General features: G+C 38.6%; 1 protein-coding gene across 4 annotated transcripts in view; it reads right to left on the bottom strand.

Annotated features, from left to right (window-relative positions):
- Window positions 1–19745, bottom strand: part of LOC113409688 (dnaJ homolog subfamily C member 13) — a 101990-nt gene that overhangs the window by 41125 nt on the left and 41120 nt on the right. For 3 of the 4 annotated variants that reach the window (XR_003899993.1, XM_026663860.2, XM_026663864.1), the window contains exons 17-32: window positions 18603–18724; window positions 17635–17710; window positions 15408–15503; window positions 15052–15195; window positions 13255–13269; window positions 12399–12481; window positions 11277–11430; window positions 8548–8651; window positions 8299–8458; window positions 6673–6735; window positions 6105–6206; window positions 5578–5682; window positions 3413–3615; window positions 2170–2254; window positions 1762–1916; window positions 811–856 (exon numbers count right to left, since the gene is read on the bottom strand). Coding sequence is in view for 3 of the 4 variants with exons in the window: in XM_026663860.2 (XP_026519645.1) it covers window positions 811–856; window positions 1762–1916; window positions 2170–2254; window positions 3413–3615; window positions 5578–5682; window positions 6105–6206; window positions 6673–6735; window positions 8299–8458; window positions 8548–8651; window positions 11277–11430; window positions 12399–12481; window positions 13255–13269; window positions 15052–15195; window positions 15408–15503; window positions 17635–17710; window positions 18603–18724 (1713 nt within the window). In the remaining variant the exon portion in view is untranslated. The remainder of the gene's footprint in view (window positions 1–810; window positions 857–1761; window positions 1917–2169; window positions 2255–3412; window positions 3616–5577; window positions 5683–6104; window positions 6207–6672; window positions 6736–8298; window positions 8459–8547; window positions 8652–11276; window positions 11431–12398; window positions 12482–13254; window positions 13270–15051; window positions 15196–15407; window positions 15504–17634; window positions 17711–18602; window positions 18725–19745) is intronic. The other variant, XM_026663862.2, reaches the window with a different exon arrangement.

Raw genomic sequence — 19745 nt, 5'->3', positions numbered from 1 at the left:
CCCTGAGCTCCCTGTTGCACCCCTCCTGCACCTCAACTCCCTGCCCTAACCCCCCTGCCTGCACCTCACACCCCAATCCCAAGCTCCCTCCTGCACCCCGCCCCCCACTCCTTGCCATGAGCCCCCTGCACCCCAACTCCCTGCCCTAAGCCCCCTGCCTGCACCTTGCACCCCAACCCCGTCCTGAGCCCCCTGCTGCACCCTGCACCCCCAGTCACTCCAACTCCCTGCCCACACCTTGCACCCCTCCTGTATCCCAACCCCCTGCCCTGAGCCCCCTGCTGCACCCTGCACCCCAACCCCCTGCCCTGAGCCCCCTCCTGCACTCCAATCCCCTGCCCTGAGCCCCTTCCTGCACACCGCCCCCCCTCCCACTCCCCCACTCCCTCCCACCCCCCAACCTTTATGATGTTCACCTTTAAAAATAAATAAATAAATAAAATTCCCTGGGTGCACACCCTAATGAAATGTGCTGCGCACGCCTATGATTACTGCCAATGCCCGACAGTCACAAGCAACACAGCCAAGAGAATTAGGTAGTTGTCTGCTCAAGCTGAGTTTTTTTTTTTTTGTTTTTGTTTTTTTAAAATAAAAGAGGACTTTAAACATGAATACAAGGAGGGAAAAGAATGTTTATCTTTAACAAAATAGAAAGCGAGAGTGTCCCTTTATGATGAGGATGTAAGCACAAGGTAGAAAGATTGAAAACTGAAGGAGTATACTACAGAAAACATTTAATATAGAATTCACTAGTTAACTTAGCTTACGAGAGCAAAAATAAATGTTTTTATACTAGTAATTTTTACTCACCTCTTCAGACTTGAAAGCTTGTTTTGTATGAGTGTACTTCAAAAACCTAGGAGAAAAGGAATGTTTTTCAGTTCAGTGGTATTCTCAATGCGGCTCTGCAGAAAAGAGAGCAGTATAGATGCTGATTCAAAAATGCATTTGCTTTTTCATTTTAGTCCCATCTTCACATCAAATGTATAGCTTAACCCTAGATTTTTTGCCTCCTCATAAGCTTTATGGAAAGCTTTGAATTTTTTACTGTTTAGATATCAAGATATCAGTGACACATATTTACAACAGAGAACTTACTTCTGATATTCTGTTGTACAAGAGGATGTATACTTTGAATTCTTAATGTATGGGAAGAAGAATTCAATACATGCAGCAAAATTGCTTTAAAACTCAAATTCATGAGCTTAATAGAAAGCCATTTACATACGCTTGAAGATACAAGTCTGATAAACGTGAATGTTTACATTAAGTGTTTTAGGCATTGATCCTGCAAGGAGTTTTATGGACCCTTATATGAATCTCATTGTTGAACCCCAACTATTATAAAAATAAAAGCTCAAATAGCACACATCAAAAGCCTACAATATTTCTTCTAATTCTGGTATTATGTACTCATGTACTTGCTCTCATGGCTTTAAGTCAATGGAAGCCTTGACCAGATGCATGATTTTAGCTGTACAGCTGGGCACGCTATAGGCACACACTCCCCCAAACTCCCAAACACTACTTCAGTTCAACAAAACTGTAAGTGTATGCACATTACCAAAGTGGACATGTAAAGTTTTGTATAGCTTAATCACTTGTACAGAATCAAACAAGCAAGCCACTATAAAAACCTTGCTGTTCACTGCTTAATAGAAGTAACAAGTTCCCCTATCTAGTTAGGAGTATTAATATGCAGAGGCAGTTCCAAGCATAAATACCTAAAATTGTTATTTTCACCTTTCCTCTTGTCCTTACCTTGCAACAGGAAGTACATTGGAACCTGTGTACATCATGATAAAGAAGAATACTCCGCTTAGATAAAAACGAGATAATTGTGGGTTATCTTGCATGATGTGGAACAGCAATATGGCAACTTTCTCAACAAGGATAGGGTCAAACGTCAATAGCAGCTGAAATGAAGACAAACAGCATTTACATGGAGCATCTACAAATTTTAGATGAGCAGTAGCCATAAAACAAACTAACTTTAACCATCAAATCAAAATTGAATGATTAAAACCAAAAAAATGTTAGTGCAATATACCAGAAAGAATAAAGATGCACAACAGCCCAGAACACAATGACTTAAATTATATTAAGTTAGCTGGAATCATTTCTGGATATTTACACATTTCTCAAGAACAGACAAAACAAGCAACTTACCTGAGTAATATGGGGAAGGCAAGTACTGTCTGAAAGCAGCCTCTTTACTCTGGGCAAAGGTCTTATAATGGCATTATCTGGATCCCTAAAAATATGTATTTTCCCAATCAATATTTTTAGTGTATAATACATAAATATAAATACAGTATTTGTGCTTTTATTTTAAATGTTTAACTGATTTCTCAGGCAGATTTTAGATTTTGATCCAATGGACTGGGTTGATATCAAGATCCTGAATATACATTCCAACAAGTTTTACTACCCTCATTTCTTAAATATTCATCAAACTTTCACCTGGTCTTAGCTTTGATATTGAGTATATCAGCGAGGTTTAGTAAAATTCACATTAAGTATTCACTCATGGAAAGAGAGATATTAACTATCTGTTTAAGAAGAGTTATAAAAAGTTTGATTATATTTCTAATGCTATCAAAGTAACCTCAGACATTCACTTCTGTTATATTTTTAAGACAATGTTAAATTATTGTAATTTCAGTTTGAGAAGGAGCAGTCAATGCAGCAGTGACCATGAAGTTTTATGGCACTTCTATTAAATGGATTTATCTTTGTCCCATCATAAAACTGCATTAGTTCATCTCTGCTTTCGTGGTAGAAAGATTAAAACTTCCATGCTCACTAACCAAATGAAATTCGCTACGAGATGGTAGATGGGCAAAAGACCTGTCTGGCTTCAAGATTAGGCTAGATAAGTTTATGGAGGGAATGGTTTGAGGGGATAACGTGATTTTAGTCAATTAGGCAATAACGTGCCATCGCTGGTAAAATGAGGATCCGGCTGGAGAATCTTGCCTATATGCTCGGGGTTCTACTGATCGCCATATTTGGGGTCGGGAAGGAATTTTCCTCCAGAGTAGATTGGCAGAGGCCCTGGAGGTTTTTCGCCTTCCTCCGCAGCATGGGGCAGGGGTTGCAAGCTGGAGGATTCTCTGAGACTTCCAGTCTTTAAATCACGATCTGGAGACTTCAACAGCTGAGTTAAGGGAAAGTGGGTGGGTCAGCTTATGTGGCCTGCATCATGCGGGAGGTCAGACTAGATGACCATAATGGTCCCTTCTGACCTTAAGGTCTATGAGTCTATGAGATGCAGGTTCTGTTTAAAGAGTTTCTCCCATTTAACCCAGGAAGTAGATCAATAAAACTGGAATAGCAATTATGCACATTTGCTACCTCCATGGAAAGTTACAGCCATTTTCTCCTCTTGGAACTAAAAAGACTCATTTACCTGCTGGGAAAATAGCCACACATTGTGATCAACATATTGAGGATAAGTGTGGCAAGGTCAGTCTCATTCAGCACAGCCTGTCCATTGGCTAGCAAGCACCATTTAAGCTGAGGGATAAACTGCAATGGTCTCCAGCCATCCATACCCTGAGCCCAGCAACGTGTTTTTGCAGTCAGCTTTCCCTTGGTCCATAATTCCTGCATCTTTTTTAAAATCAAAAGGTACACGTTAGATGCTTCACACTATGAGCAGTAAGGTTTTCTGGTATTTTTCATTACTTGTCTTGGTAGCTCATAATGCATATAAAATCAGATGCCCTCCAAGTATGAAAAAGATTTTTTTCTATGAAAAACCAATACAGCCTAAATATTCCTGTTCCCTTTAGGAGCTCTAAAAATCTATCCTTTGTATGACAGGAAAAAAGGGCCAGAAAAGCAAAAGAAAACCAACTTGGAAGACATTTTCAACTGATTTTTTTTTTTTTTTTTTTTTTAAAGTCAAGTCATTATAGTAAATTGGATTATTGATCTCATTTGGAGACTACACAGAATTAGAACTCAAAGCTTTGATTCTTGCACTCTTAAAAATACTAATTTTTTTATACCATTTGGTAGTTTGTGTTGGGAAGATAAAATGCACGAACACCATTTCCAAAATGATCAGATCACGGATTTCCTTTGAGAATTTAATCTTTCCTTAGCACAACAAAATTAGAAGTTTATGAATCAAAACTACATTAAATGTGCCATACCCACATTTTTCAGAGATTAGTACCCAATAAGCTTAATGTACACCTCAGAACAATACTAAATATATATTGGATGCGGATTAAGTGTAAGACAATTCATTATAACAGTAATTTGGTACGCCAGTGCACATCTTTACATTTTAAAACCATTTTCATGTTAAATAAGATTTATTTTTTATGATGGCGCTCCTACTGGCTCAGAGAGCAGTAAACTAGAAGACTAATTCATTCCACCATACGGCAGGTACAAGCAGTAGCTTGTGGAACTCCACCATGCTGTTAGAATGCCAGTTACAGTCAGAGAGGTGGTGACAGTATCACTCCCCTTTATTACCTAGGACTCCATGAATTCTCAAACTTGGGTGGGGGAGGATTATCTAGCTGTACCCAATGTCTGATAAGTTATGCTAACCAACCTGCACTTATTGGAGCAGTGTAGACTCTTTCCTCTTATATTCTGCTCTTTTATAAAGACAATATCCTGGCCTCTTGAAAAAGGAACACTGATTCCAAAGTAATGCACATTGGAAATCCCAACTAGACATACAAACTGATGGGGTCTAAATTAGCTGTCACCACTCAAGAGAGAGATCTTGGGGTCATTGTGGATAGTTCTCTGAAAACATCTGCTCAATGTGCAGCTGCAGCTATCAAAAAAAAAAAAAAACAAACAAAAAAACAAAAAAAAAAAAAAAAAAAAACCACCACACCTTACAATGTTAGGGATCATTAGGAAAGTGATAGATAATATCATAATGCCACTACATATATCTCCATGGTATGCCCAGGCCCCATCTCAAAAAAGATACATTAGAATTGGAAGAAGTACAGAGGGCAACAAAAATTACTAAGGGTATGGAACAGCATCCGTATGAGGAGCCATTAAGATGACTTGGATTGATCATTTTAGAAGAGAGACTACCGGGTGTGTGAGAGATAGGTCTATCAAAATCAGGAACGGTGTGGAGGAACTGAATAAGGAAATGTTATTTACCCCTTCATATAAACACAAGAACCAGGGATTACCCAATGAAATTAATAGGCAACAGGTTTAAAACAAACATAAGGAAATACTTCTTCACACAATGCACAGTCAACCTGTGGAATTCATTGCCAGGGACGTTGTGAAGTCCGAAAGTACAACAGGGATCAAAAAAGAACTAGATAAGTTCATGAAGGATAGGTCCATCAATGGCTATTCCAAGATGGTCAGGGACACAACCCCATGTTCTGGGTGTCCCTAAGCCTCTGCCTGACAGAAGCTGGAACTGGATGACAGGTGATGGATCACTCAGTTACCCTGTTCTGTTCATTCCTGCACTGGCCACTGCTGGAAGACAGGATATTGGGTCAGACTAGCCCAGTATGGCCGTTAAGTTTAATTATTTTATGAATCAGCAACGAAAGAGTACGATACCTCTGTAAAGCTGTAAGGACCGCTTCTCTCTTTATCTGCATTGCCAAAGTACCACTCTTTCTCACTTTCTCTCTTCATATCAGGTGCTGCTTCAATCACATTGCTCTAAAAGAGAAAATATTTATATTTAAATGATGTAACCAACTTAATGCAAGATCCAGTCTTAATCCCATATGACTTTAGCAATTTGGAAGCTAGCTAGTTTATGGAGGGGATTTTACAAGGCTGTGTTTTTGCCTGATGTGCATTAGGAGGGGGTATGAGAGTTGGGTGGTGCTAAAGAAGGCTTAGACTGTAAAGGCTTATGTGCAGGGAAACAAGGACAAAGTTATGGTTGGTAGAGAAACTTCAGCCTGTTTCCTTACTTTTGTGAGTTTTTCAATATTGTTATAAGTGAAAGATATCAGCTTTAAAAGACTGAATTTCATAAAATCCTAGTTTCTGACCAAGCACTCTTTAAAAACAGTGTCCCATTTTAAAAATTCCCTTAAAAAGGCATAGTGTGAATAAACCAAAAGACCTCATACTTGCAATGGTACTGTAGCCCTGCTTGTGTGGAGATGTGCCATGGTAAGCAGATCCACAAGGATTCTAATGCCATTTGAATCCATGAGGTCCTTAACATTTTTCTGTAAACAAGAGAGAAAACCTTCACATGAAATAAATGTGAGCATTATATAAGTGTGTTATGGGTAAGTAAAAAGCACTGTAAGAGCCATCTATGTATAGTATTTTAATGGGATTCAAAAGTGAGATTTCAACTCTCCTCCTCACACTCAACCATATTCTTTAGAAATCTAGCACAGAACATTTATACTTCCTTATCCCCTCATTACCCATTCAAAAAACCCTAAATCATGCCTATAGATATAGCATCTGTGCCAGAAAGGGAGAGAGAGAGTTGTACCCTTAACATTTGAATCTAATAAGAGATCTTTCTTTCCATTAAGTAAACACAAGATTAGAGATTCAGTTACAGTTTTTAAAATCAACTCAAAGCATTAGTTTCAAACTGGAGAACATTTTAACAGTTTAAGAAATGTATCCATGCTTCATGAATTTTCTTTTAAGTACTGGAAGAATAAAATCTCCTACCTTATTTAGAATGAGCTTGTTAAGGAATAGTATCAATCTGTCCCGCTCAAGTCTATCAGTGCACTTTTGGGGTTTAAAGAAAAGAAAAAAAAGGAAGAACAAGTCAAACATCTCCAACAGGAAATACAAATTAATCAAGCCTCAAAAAGTTAGCATGTTGCATTAACCATAGAGTAAAATCCAATTCTCAAATATCTTGTGACAAACATAAAAACTGTGCAAAAACAGATACGGTTACTTATAACAGTAAGATTTCAGAAAAACGTATGTATAAAATGGTATTGGAAAACATGTTACAAAATTCTCAAATATTTTCACAAATATCTTGCAAGTCACTATAAAACAGTCTCACTAATTTTGGTAGTATTATTGGATTTGTTTTCATACTAAAAACAGCTCTTGAATAAATTTCTACAGTTTACTCTGAAGTCTGTTTGTGCAAAGTAATTTCAAGCATGCAACTTTCTTCTGAACCACACCTAATCCACGTTAATTGTTCATGTTATGAAAAAGGTAAAAATACCACTGCCAAATAGTCATGCTATAGAATTCACTGTGAAATGGCGTTTTAAAGGTTAACTGATTTTTAATATTACCTTATAGCCTATTGCTGATTTGGTATTAAAGCATATATGAGTTTATAATTTAAATTCACTTAAATGAAAGATGAGCTCCCATTTAAGGCTTGAGTTAACGTTTCTTCAGAAAGAACTGCCAGACTACTAAGACAAGAGCATTGTAAAAAAAAGCAGCTCTCTAAAGCTTAAAATGTTAATTTCAGTTGCTACTAGAGAAGTGCAACCATGAACTACCCTGCTGATAGGCCAAACCTCTTCAAATTCACCTTCAAAGATTAAACAGGCATAAGAATTAGAACCTATTAACTCAACTGTACTTAAACATGGTTTGTGTCTGCCTTTACCATTAAAGGGTTTCCAAGTTTTATGGTTACAAACAATTCCAACCCATCATAGATTCATAGATTCTAGGACTGGAAGGGACCTCGAGAGGTCATCGAGTCCAGTCCCCTGCCCGCATGGCAGGACCAAATACTGTCTAGACAATCCCTGATAGACATTTATCTAACCTACTCTTAAATATCTCCAGAGATGGAGATTCCACAACCTCCCTAGGCAATCATCCTTAAGTATACCAGTACACCCACAGTTTTGGAGAAAACACCCTGCCTAAAAGACCACTGCCAATGCACTTTGAACCAGCCATTCTGAAGGTAAAGCGTCTCCCTTAGTGGAAGACTACTCTCCACAGGGGAGCAAAAATTCCAAGTTTGCTGTTAAACCAATGTGCTTCAGGAATAAGCAGAAGACTAAAATACTGCATTCAATGCAGTGTATATTGTTTTCATTTATATTTTACTCTTAAGGCACAGCTTCTATTGGCCTCATTTCATTCTTGCATATTAAAGTAACATGACTAAAAATGCCACCATCATAGACTTCCATCAGCAGAATGTATCAATTAAGACTGAGTTAGAAACAGGGCTGGCTCCAGCATTTTTGCTGCCCCAAGCGGGGGGGGACGGGGGAGGGACGGGGACGACACACACGCAAGAGCCACGATCGTCACTCTACCGCCGCTGCTTCATTCTTCGGTGACAAAACTCACCCTTTCCAACATCCCAACAATATATTTAGTGTCACCAAATTGTCCTATTTCTTCATGACATCTTCCATAAACAATGGCCAGTGCTTGTAGACATAAACATTTCATGTTCACTTTAGGAGTGAGCAAAAACCGGTGATAAAGTTCATTGAAAAATTCATACCTGCAAAAACAGAAGAAAGTTCACAGTGGAGAAAACATGCATTAAACCTCAGAAAAAAAATAAGGAAGACAAGCTGAACTGTAGCTTACGATTTTTTGATTGCTCCACTCTCTTCAGTTTCATCTTCCTCCAACAATAATCTCAGGTAATAATCCCCTATTTTTATTTCCTCTGAAAGGCACTCATACTTAACCTATAAATGAAACATACGTATACAAACCAGGTGTTATTTCAGATTATACACTTAAAATTGAGTTTTTAGCAAGCTGCCACATGCAATCTATATTTCACTTGATTTCATGGCTTAACAACGTGCTCAGTAAAGATTTTTTCCCCCCCTTTTCTTTTTGGAGGAGACTCTCTCCTGCAATAAGCAGTAAGGTTTAATAAGCAACATTAATGAAATATGATTTGTATTAATTGCTATTCTAAATGACAGTTCAGTTTTCATTTTACTAACCTAGACATTTAAGGCTGAAAAAATTACTTCTTTACACATGGATGAAGACTAGAAACTGACATTCTAAAGAACAGTTGATATCCAACTTGTTCCCAGACAGCCACAATACTCTAAGTGGCACAAAGCCTCTGGAAATCCATAGGGAATTCTAATACACTATGTATTTTAAAACAAAGCGTTTACCTAAAACTGAAGCATTATACAACACACCTTTTAAGCCATAGTTTAAACAATCTAGCATAGGGATCTCACCAATAATGGATACAATACAGCATTGTAACAGCTAACATTTAAAAGTCAAATAGGTGTTGCAAAGCCTAGAGGCAACAGTTCAATAGCAGGCGTACAAATAAAATCACATAATTACATGAGTTAATGGGGTTCCAAGATGAAGTTAACTCTGTACCCTTCACCCATCCTCAATTAAAAACCACTAATATAAGAATGCTTGCATGTAAAGATACCTGCAAGAATACAAAAGTAAATTAAAATGTTTTAAGTGTGGAATTACACACCAACATCTGTTTCTTGCAGGTTATTAGGAGTTCACTGACAGAATGCCAACAGCCCTCAAACCAGACTTGGACCAATCTGAAGCGTAGTACGTTGCCTCTGTTTAGTCACATTGTGCCTGTAGATTTCCTCATGTGACATATACTGCGGTGATACATTCAGGTTTTGTAGATTTGGGAGGGGAATCTCAGAATATAGGCTTTTTCTAAAGCTATATATGTATGTTACAAGTTTTCTGTAAGCTTTTCATATGTGACCAAAATACCAATCGGTGAACAACTGCAGAAAGTGTTTATAATGTACTGTCCAGAGTTTGAGGTTGTTTCATTGCATTTATTGGAGACTAACGTAAAAGTTGGATTTAGTTACTTCTAGTGGACTCTTCCTACTGAATAGATGGTGGTTTGCCCTCTTCAATAGCACTCAAGTTCTGCTTCCTATACACCTCTACCCTGATACAACGCGACCCGATATAACACGAATTCTGATACAACACAGTAAAGTAGTGCTCCAGGGGGGCAGGGCTGTGCACTCCGGCAGATCAAAGCAAGTTCAATATAACGCGGTTTCACCTATAATGCGGTAAGTTTTTTTGGCTCTCGAGGACAGTGTTATATCGAGGCAGAGGTGTATTTGTTTTCTATTCAATCCATTCTGTTGTGGAGACAATGTCAAAATTGGAAATATACCATCTGCTATCTGAAGGCTTTATTATTGAATGATTTAAAACCCCAAAAACAAAACAAAACCCACACCACACCTGAAATCTGAAATAGATCTAGGCAAGTCAGTTTATTCTGTTCCCACCTAGTTATGGCCTCTTGGCTTACGCGACACCTTAGAGAAATACTACCTATTTCCAAAATAAGTTAATTCCATATATCAAAACTATTTTACCCTGGGGGTGTCACAGGTTATTGTTTCAATTACATGTTTTGAAAGGCTTATTCTTCCCAGAAGCATCAATGTTCTGCATGTGATTTGATATCCAATCTATTTAGGACTTTAGATGGGCTGCCAAATATTTAGTAAGCTTTCTGAAAGCCAGCCCCTCCAAGTGTTTTGGTACCATACTGATTTTTGCACTTGTTAACTATTATTCACTTTTAAATTGAACATGGGAATGTACAATAAATTATCAGGACAAGTATGTTGATACATACTGTAAAAAGAAAGAGGACTACTGCATGGACCTTACATTTTAATGGCTCTCAGTGTTAACCTTGCTAGAATTAATGCTTGAAATGAACATAACCGTTGTTCTATTGGGAATTTATACATAGGTGCTTTCTTCCAGTGTGTCAGAAGCCCTCTGTGTGTTATGTTTATGGGACTTTGGCCCAGATTCCCAACTTTGGTTGTCATAATGACAACTTCTCTAGGATTAATTCATCTTTGAATCCATGTGTTGAAGTACTGCAGACAAGTATATTTATGTGTATATTTTGCCATATCTAAAAATCTCTGCCACTTTCACTGTTAAGACAAATGGCTATTTATATAGTTTGTGTTTTTAGCGAATATATTTAGAATCCCTCTTGGCTGATCAGAGATTTGTCTTGCCTGTACAAGGCCATTTAATCTGGGTGTATGAGGTAGTTTGTAGTGATTTCTTTGAAAAAGGACTATGCATCCTGCCGGCAGAGGACTAGTCTGCATGGCCTGCATACAGTCAAATTGCCTGCTTTCTCCTTCATAGCTTTGAGTTTATATACTCTGCCCAATCATTTACTGACAAAGGTTGTATACAACACTCATTTAGAATGTTACAGAAAAAAGCTGATGCGTAAGGACACTAGGACTACAATATTAGTGACTTAAGTAAAACGTATTAGAAAAGTTTACCTCAAACTCATGATGATTCCATGAGATAACATTAGCACTGCCAAGTTCTCTGTCAATATTGAATGCCCGCATTTCGGATTCAAGGGTATCTCTCAACTCTTCCCGTGTTTTGAAGTTCCAAATCAAATTTGACCTAGCATGATCTTGAAGAAATCTAGGAGAAAGCATGGCTAGTAAAGTCTTCTATTCTTTTAATGTTGATAAAGATAGTTTAAAATGCATATAACCTGCCATGCACATCAGAGCATACTGTACTTCAATGAATTAGTACAGAAGGGAATATGCTTTGCCATTTTATTCTTGATTTGTTCAATACAAAGTCTCACTTGTGTTTAAATCATTTTGATATTACAGTAGTGACTTGCTCAATATGCCTACTTTGTTATTAGTCTAAGGATCTGTCTACACACAGCAAAGAAAAACCTGCAGCTGGACCGTGCCAGCTGACTCAGGCTGTGGGGCTGATTCATTGCTGGGTAGACTTCCAGGCTTGGGATAGAGCCTGAGCTCTGGAATCCTCCCACCCTGCAGGGACCAGCCATGGTTTTTTCTCTGCTGTGTAGCCATATCTTTAGTGTCTATGAGCATCAGACAAGACATCCACTCTACCTTAAAATAAAGCCAGAAGCCACTTTATCAACAAAAATAAGGTTCTTGAAATAGCAATACCCTACTTTTCAAAAGGATTAACCCTATTAGTTCTCTGAAATGCAACCTACCTCCTGGGACTTGGTTGTACAACTGACAGCATAAATGGTAAAAGGGAAACAGGCTACAGTTGTGTCTTACAAAAAATTCAATACAGCCTTGTTAAATGTATCTGAGTATGCAAGGTCAAAAGCAAGAGAATGAGGTTAGGGCTAGCCATGTGCATTCCAAAAACAGACTAAAGAATTTATCTAGAGCATTTGAGTATTTTTTGCTCTATACATTATATTTGTTAAAGTTCATGTCAAATATTTCAGGTTGTACTGTTTAAACTCTATCTTTATAGCTGTAGCTTTGAGTTAGGGCTTCTGTATCTGTCAAGTGAACAGCCGTGATTTATCAACCAAAACAGATGAATTAAAGTTAACACATGGCTATTTTAAAAAGCATAGTACATTTATTCTAGATATTTACCTGTAATAGAAGAGATCCCAGTTTGCTTCTATTTTTATTCTTTGCCTTCGTTTCCTTAGTATTACTGGCTTTTGATTAATGTTCTGCAAATAGAAAAAGATGCCAAATTTAGGACTAGGACAATTAGCAATAGCAGATACCTGAATAAATTTCACTTCAGCGCATGTTCTTATAAAAGTGGGTTTCTAGTGTTATTTTAAATATGAAAATTAAGCTTCGTTTTCACTGGCTGTTCCTGAGAGATCTCTGCTTTCCAAGAGAACACTTATTACTAGTGATGCAGTTTTCTAATCAGTGATTTCAAAGGCAGTGACAATAGAACAACACAACTGAAATCTTTAGCTAGTGACTTGCACCATATTAATACTAAATTACCAACAAAAGGTCATCAAATCATGCCAGAGAAACTTGCAGCCATGTACTTTTATCATACACAGTTACCCCTAATCTTGTATAAAAAACCCAAATCCCATCACCATATGCACACTAAAATAGAGAATAAGCAAAAACTGCTGGGTAATCCTGTATTTAAATATACTGTATTACATGCATACATTAACCATGCAGGAAAAAACTCTTTTCCACCAAGTCAAAGAGTGACTGGGGAGCAGAACCAGACCCATCTTTCAGGAGACAACACCCACAGTAAGACTGGCAGCCAAAGCTGGAGAACACAAAAGGCTACTTTGTTGTTCAGAAGTAAAGGATCTATGAGCAGCACAAAGTCACAGACCCAACTTGGAAATTGAAAGATTGTTTGATCAACAGCACATCTAAAATGCACTGCTAGACAAGACACCACATGCCAGGCAGAGTTTAATGAAACATAAGCCATGAAAGTAGTACACAAACTCACCATATTGTTTCTGTCCTGATTGTGATTGGAAAGTAGAAAGAAAAAAGGAATATTTAAACAAAGTAAGATACAGCCACTAAAAATATTTTATATGGTAACATGGAGTTATAAAATGTTACCACAACAAATACTTCCAATGTAATTTGATTGATAAGAATCACAATCTCCTTTTATTAATTTGATCATCAAAAGTGAAGACAGCTCAGAATTTTGTTTTGCAGAGCCATGTCTATTGCCTATTGTGCATTAATGGTTTATCCTTCCCAAGTAAATAGGACACCAAGGAAAACGTGTAAGTGTTCATACTTGGAGAGTTTATAATATGCAGCTCATGGAAATATTTTTACTGAGAAATTCAGCTAAAATAAAGAACAGCCATACATCTCTGATTTATTTTGGACTGAATTTTCACTCTATCCCATGAAGAACGTTTGGCCTATTTCTCGGTGTAAAATTTGTTAAAGTAAAATAAGAGTAAACCTGCCTCAGGACCCACATAATTTCTTACTTTCCTAAGTTGTGTCATTTGTGTTTTACTTTAAGACTTTATTTAGATCAGAAATCAGGAGAAAGTGTTGAAAATCACATATAATATTTTGCATTTCCCCTACTTTTCCATCTTTCCTATGTATGGGCAGCAAACTGAAAGTGACAAACTTCTAAATGAAGAACTGAAACTTCAGAGATCGGGCAATTTACGTTTCACTTAGAGGAAGCTAATTGACTAGAATGCCAAGCTTAGTATTGAGAAAACCAAAAGAGTCAGCAAGAAAGGACTAGGGACAAAAAAGTTGGAATTATAAGAGCAAGAAAACAGGGTAAGTCAAATCAGCTGACCTTTATAATCACAAAAGAACTACCATACAGAAGGGATAGGGGAGAGGAGGAATGATAGAGCATAAAATAAATGCAAAGAAAAGTCAGGAAGGAGTCTCACGGCACCCTCCAGTTTCCTCAACAAGAAAAATAGAGTGGCCTCTTGGATATTCAGAGAATATAGCTGCTGAGCACACAGACCTACACCATCTTAAAATAATTTAAGTACTGAGGAGGAGGCACAGACTGAACAACAAGAGCCAGGTGACCTTAAGGTAAAAAGCTGCCATTACTATCAAGAAATTCCAATATCGAAAGTTTAAGTCTCTTCATTCAAGGCAATGTTCTATTCTTCCAAACAGATATAAAGTCGGATGAAGTACAGTGATACTAATGAATAAATATATCAAATGAATGTACACCTCAAATACACATTGAAAATCCTTGAATATTTTCCTACCACATTATTGTTTAAAAGACTGTTTCTGCAGCAGCCTCTTAAGGATTTCTGCTGCTCTAACTTCTGTAAGATGCTCATAACCAGAAGGGTGCAAAAGAATCCAGTTGCAGTCTAGTTTCCTAGGTAATTAGTTTAAGCAAAAAAGAGGTGGTTATGCAAGTTGGAAATGTGTGCATGACAAATTACATGTCTGCAAGTTACTAATATGCCCCTCTCCCACCTCAACTGATTCACTACAATCACTCACATTTTTAGCTAAAAATGAAAAAGGGGAAGAGGCAAAAATTTGTAAACCTGGAAACAAAGAACTAATGTTTTGTAACAGTATTTTAAATAGCAGATTCACAGTTAAAGCCAAGAATAAAGTATTTCCACCATAGTCCTTGAAATCAACCATGGCTAAAACCTACCAGTTATACTGCATTAGTCATGGAAAAAGCCCAGTGTTTACACAGCATGGTAACTAGTGACTTAAGAGAAATTTGAGATGAAAAAAGGCATAAACTTATCTGTGTTTTTACCTCTTTTTGAGCAATGCCCATTCTGTCCCTCCAGTGCATCAAAACCAGATCTACTTTCTCTTTGGCAAATTTTTCTACTTCTTTAGCAGCTTTTCCAGCCAGTCTCTGCCACTCTGGCACTTTACTAAGCTTGCCATATTGGTCCTGTGGAACAAAAGCCTATCAGTAACTTAACAGAAATTTATTCACAAGTGTATTTTGGAGACAATGAGCATCAACATTTTACAACAGTTTCTTCCCTCCCTCCCCCATTTAGATAGCAGGTACAGTACATGGAACAAGTTACACAGCTAAATAGAGAATTAGTCATTTTAAGCTCACCATTCTTTTTAGATAAACACAATTTTTCTACTTACAGCTGCAATTTTTAAATTATCCCTAATATGCATCCGGTCAGCATCCTTCTCAGGAACAGGATCAGCGCTGTCCAGGTATGCCAGCAAACCTGATGGCTAAAGCCACAAAATAAATAATTTGTATTCCATAACAGATCTCTGGATTCAAGAGTAAGTTATACCGGTGTAAGTAAGTAGTCTATCATATACAAAAACCCTACATTAAAAGAACGGAAATATTGCCACATACTTGTCAAACACTTGCAAGTTAGGAAATACTAGCATTAAGGTTGCACAGGCAATGTTAATCTGGCCCCCCTTGTGCATATACATTCAGATAGTACATCTCTACCCCGATATAACACGACCCCATATAACACAAATTCGTATATAATGTGGTAAAGCAGTGCTCCGGGGAAGCGGGGCTGCGCACTCTGCTGAATCAAAGCAAGTTCGATATAATGCAGTTTCACCTATAACGCGGTAAGATTTTTTGGCTCCCGAGGAAGCGTTATATTGGGGTAGAGGTGTATGTAATTAAAGACTATTTTCCCCCCCACAGGACCCTGCTTCACTCAGTACACAGGATGGACTGTACTCAAGAAGTTAATCAGGGTTGCATAGTGAACAGAATGTTGTATGTAGGACCACTGCCCCATTTGCTGAAAGCTGGAAGTTGTGTAGTGAATGAAGCAGGGGACTGCAGGAAGAGACAGGATGGTCTTATGTTTAATGCAGTTAATCTGGGGTACCTGGCATTCGCTTCTGTCTGAAGACAGGATATTGGGCTAGATGGATCTTTGGTCTGACCCAGTATGCCCATTCTGATGTAAAAGCCAATCTGGAGCACTGGATTCTCTCTCTATCCGTGCCACAGAGTTCCAACGAGATTTTTCCAGGGGTTTAACACAGCCAAATTTGCTGTCTCCATGAAAATTGGCACACGAGACATCCCTGATATCAGGGCAATCCCCATGCCCAATTTGAGCCCCTTCCCAGAAGTATGGAGATGCTAGAACTTGCCAGTGATGGTTGAAAGTATTTAACATAGTTCCCCCCCACACATGTATTTCTTTGCCTTGTTTAACTGAATTTTGTTTTTGTTTTTGTTTTTTAAAAGAAAGTTCAGCCTGAAACAGAGACCCAGCATGGCAAATATCAGCCAGAATGGTTGAAGTTTAACAAAATTACAAGCAACTGAAAACTGAGTCCAATAATGGAAAGGGTAAGGCAACCTTAAACTATTTTATAGAAGTTCTTAGATACTACACCGCTAAGGGATGATACGTGCCTTCCAGCAGTTCTTTAAGCTATGGGTAACAGCATAGCTATAGGCATAGCTACTAGATCCACCTAGAATCCAAGATTTTGGCAAGTTTCCCTTGGACTAGGATACTAGCCAAATGAACAATGAGTGCATCACAACTTTCCCTCAACCCAAAAACCAAGCTCTTCAAATGTAAAGCAATGAAGTTAGCTGTTTGGCAATGCTTTCATCAAATCTTACTTAATCTTTTAAAAAGCATCACTTACTATATCTCCTGTGCCCTCGGTAGAGCTTGCCCCCTTACTGGCTTCACTCCACTCTCTTTCCTGTTCTAGTTCACGGTTTTTTCCCCCCAACTTGTTTTGCGTGCTTTTATTCTCTCCATCTACTTCTTATCTCTACTGTGTTCCATTTTCTATCTCAATCCCTTTTTAAAACAATAGTTTTATCTACAGAGAGTCTTCGCCCCATCCACACAGCTACAGTCTCATTTCTGCCTTCCACACTCTTTAGTTAAGATAGCTACAGTGACTCGGTTGCTCTGTTCTCTGATTTGTCCCCTTACCTCAAGAGAAGGAGCCAGCAGCTCCAGTTAGCTCATCTGCCAGTTCAAGTTACTTCTTCCCCCATGTGGCTGTGTTTCCCATTCCCCTACCCTGGCAAAATCTTTACTTGTGTATTAATGACAATAGGTGTTACAGGCTTTAAAATTGTATGTTCTATAAAGTTATACCATCCTTCCCACCCTCCAACCTAATCTCCTGCATTGCATGTCAAACTTAACATTGACACTAAACAAAAGGTGCCCATGTATTAAAAAACCCTAAGCTACTCAGGTATATTTAGTTGAAATTTTTTACAACTAAAAAAATACAAACATTTGAGGACATGTGAACTGACCAAAAAAAAAAAAAAAAAAAAAAAAAAAAAAAAAAAAAAAAAAAAAAAATTAGAAGTGGTGTTTAAAATGAGTACACTTACCAAAATACGTTTCAACAAGCTCATAGCAGTTGCATTTTCAGCTGTCCAAAGGCCCACTAAATGTCTACTTAGCTGTCTGAAAAATGAAGACATTGAGAAATTTTTACTGTTGTCTTGGCTAGAACAGTAGTTTTTTAATCATTACTGTGAATTCAGTAATGCCTTATAAAAGAGTTTTACATTGTCAGCACATCCAACGCTCAGATGCCCTTTGTTCAGAAGAGCAAGAATAAAAGAAGATAGGTTAATGTGAACTAGGTACCTTTTTGTACAGCGCTTGAGTATGCTGCTCTGCAACTTCCTCATGCAGACCCTGCTGGCGTGCTCTAAAAAGGTACGTTAATATGAACTAGGTACCTTTTAAAGCGTGCTAGCAGAGTCTACACGGCGCAGTTAAAGAGCAACACACTGGAAAGCTTTACAAATTACACCTCTCTGGTGCATTTTGCCAGTGCCATGTAGATAAGCCTAAAGTTATGCTTTGTGAAAATTATATACTTTTATCATTGTCTCAAACAGATCATGTATCTGAACAAATAGAGGAAGGCACTCCAAAAGCAGAGTACTAGGGAAATATTAGCCTTCCTCCATACATTCCCATAAGAAAGTTTAAGTATCTAGCTTGCATAGTAAGCAAAGAAATGTATGCCATCTTGATTAAAGCCGCATTAAAACTGGACTGTATGAGGAACTCAAGAGAAGTGAGTTGTGAAATCTTGTTTACGAAATTGTACTGTCACACTTAAAGTGCTACTAGGCAAAGCAGTTAAAATGCAAAGAAAATGTCTAAAACTACACCCAGTCATAATAGAGTACTTCACTTGTAGCATTTAAATATGAAAATTAAGCTTAAAATGAAGAATGAGTCTTCTAAAACAAGAATGGAAGCTTCCCATGTTCCAGCTTTCCCATATATGAATAATGCAAATATTAATCATCCTATTAATATCAAATAAAACTTGACACACCTATTTGTAAGCATCCTTTGATCTGCACTTATTGTAAACATAGCGGTACGTAAATGACGAGGTAAGGCACCTTCACTGAGGGCAAGATCTTGCATTTTGGTAGCAATCTCTTTATCTCCTTCCTTTGGAAACAGGACAAGATGATTACTATGGAGAGAATCTTAATTGAGCTGTTCTATCTTTAGTTTACAATATTCATTACAAACTATTTTGACTATTTGACTAGTTTAGGTATATGCATTTTGGGTAATTCTGAATGGTTAATTTTGCACTTCTATTCAGGGCACTTCCTATGTAGCTTTAAAAAATAAATTCTCAGCAGCAGCAGGGATCAGTGGCTCTAACTGAAGTGAAGTCACAAGAACAGAAGCTTTCCAATTTGCTTTAAGACATTAGTTTAAATAGCCATTACAACCTAAAAAAAAAATAGCATGTTTATAGTAACACCAAATTTGCTCATTTTAGAATTAGTGATGTTTTGCTCCCCAGCAACCAGCCCCACAAATTCAACCTGGGATCTGAAAGACAAGCTGGATTCTTTTATTTGTGTACTACCATCAGTTAGAGAGTCTGCAACTTGAACTTAGGCCTGGTCTACACTAGGCGTTTATGTCGAATTTAGCGCAGTTAAATCGAAGTAACCCTGCACCCGTCCACACCACGAGGCAATTTAGTTCGACATAGAGGGCTCTTAAATTCGACTTCTGTACTCCTCCCCAACGAGGGGAGTAGCGCTAAATTCGACATGGGCATATCGAATTAGGCTGCCCCACCGCCGGATCGGCCGCTGCCCTGGGGGCGCCTCGGCTGCTCCTGGCCAGCGCTGCTCCAGGGCCAGGCTCGAGGTAAGAGCTCGCTCCGCGCCCGGCCCCTCAACTTCTCCGGGGAGCCCCGCTGCCCGCCTGGGGCTCGCCCGGGTCCCCCGCAGCCCGGGCAGCCGGTCCCAGCCCCGGCTCTGCTGCCGCGCCCGCCGCTGGGCTCGGGGCTCCGCACGGCGCCGGCTCCTCAACTTCTCCGGGGAGCCCCGCTGCCCGCCTGGGGCTCGCCCGGGTCCCCCGCAGCCCGGGCAGCCGGTCCCAGCCCCGGCTGTGCTGCCGCGGCCGCCGCTGGGCTCGGGGCTCCGCACGGCGGGCGCGGCAGCAG

The sequence above is a fragment of the Terrapene carolina genome, unplaced genomic scaffold (assembly GCF_002925995.2).
Source record: "Terrapene carolina triunguis isolate 2854851 unplaced genomic scaffold, T_m_triunguis-2.0 Scaffold34021, whole genome shotgun sequence".
Taxonomy (NCBI): Eukaryota; Metazoa; Chordata; order Testudines; family Emydidae; genus Terrapene; species Terrapene triunguis.
The sequence above is the reverse complement of the archived record's forward strand: the minus strand, read 5'-3'. Positions and strand labels throughout refer to the sequence as shown.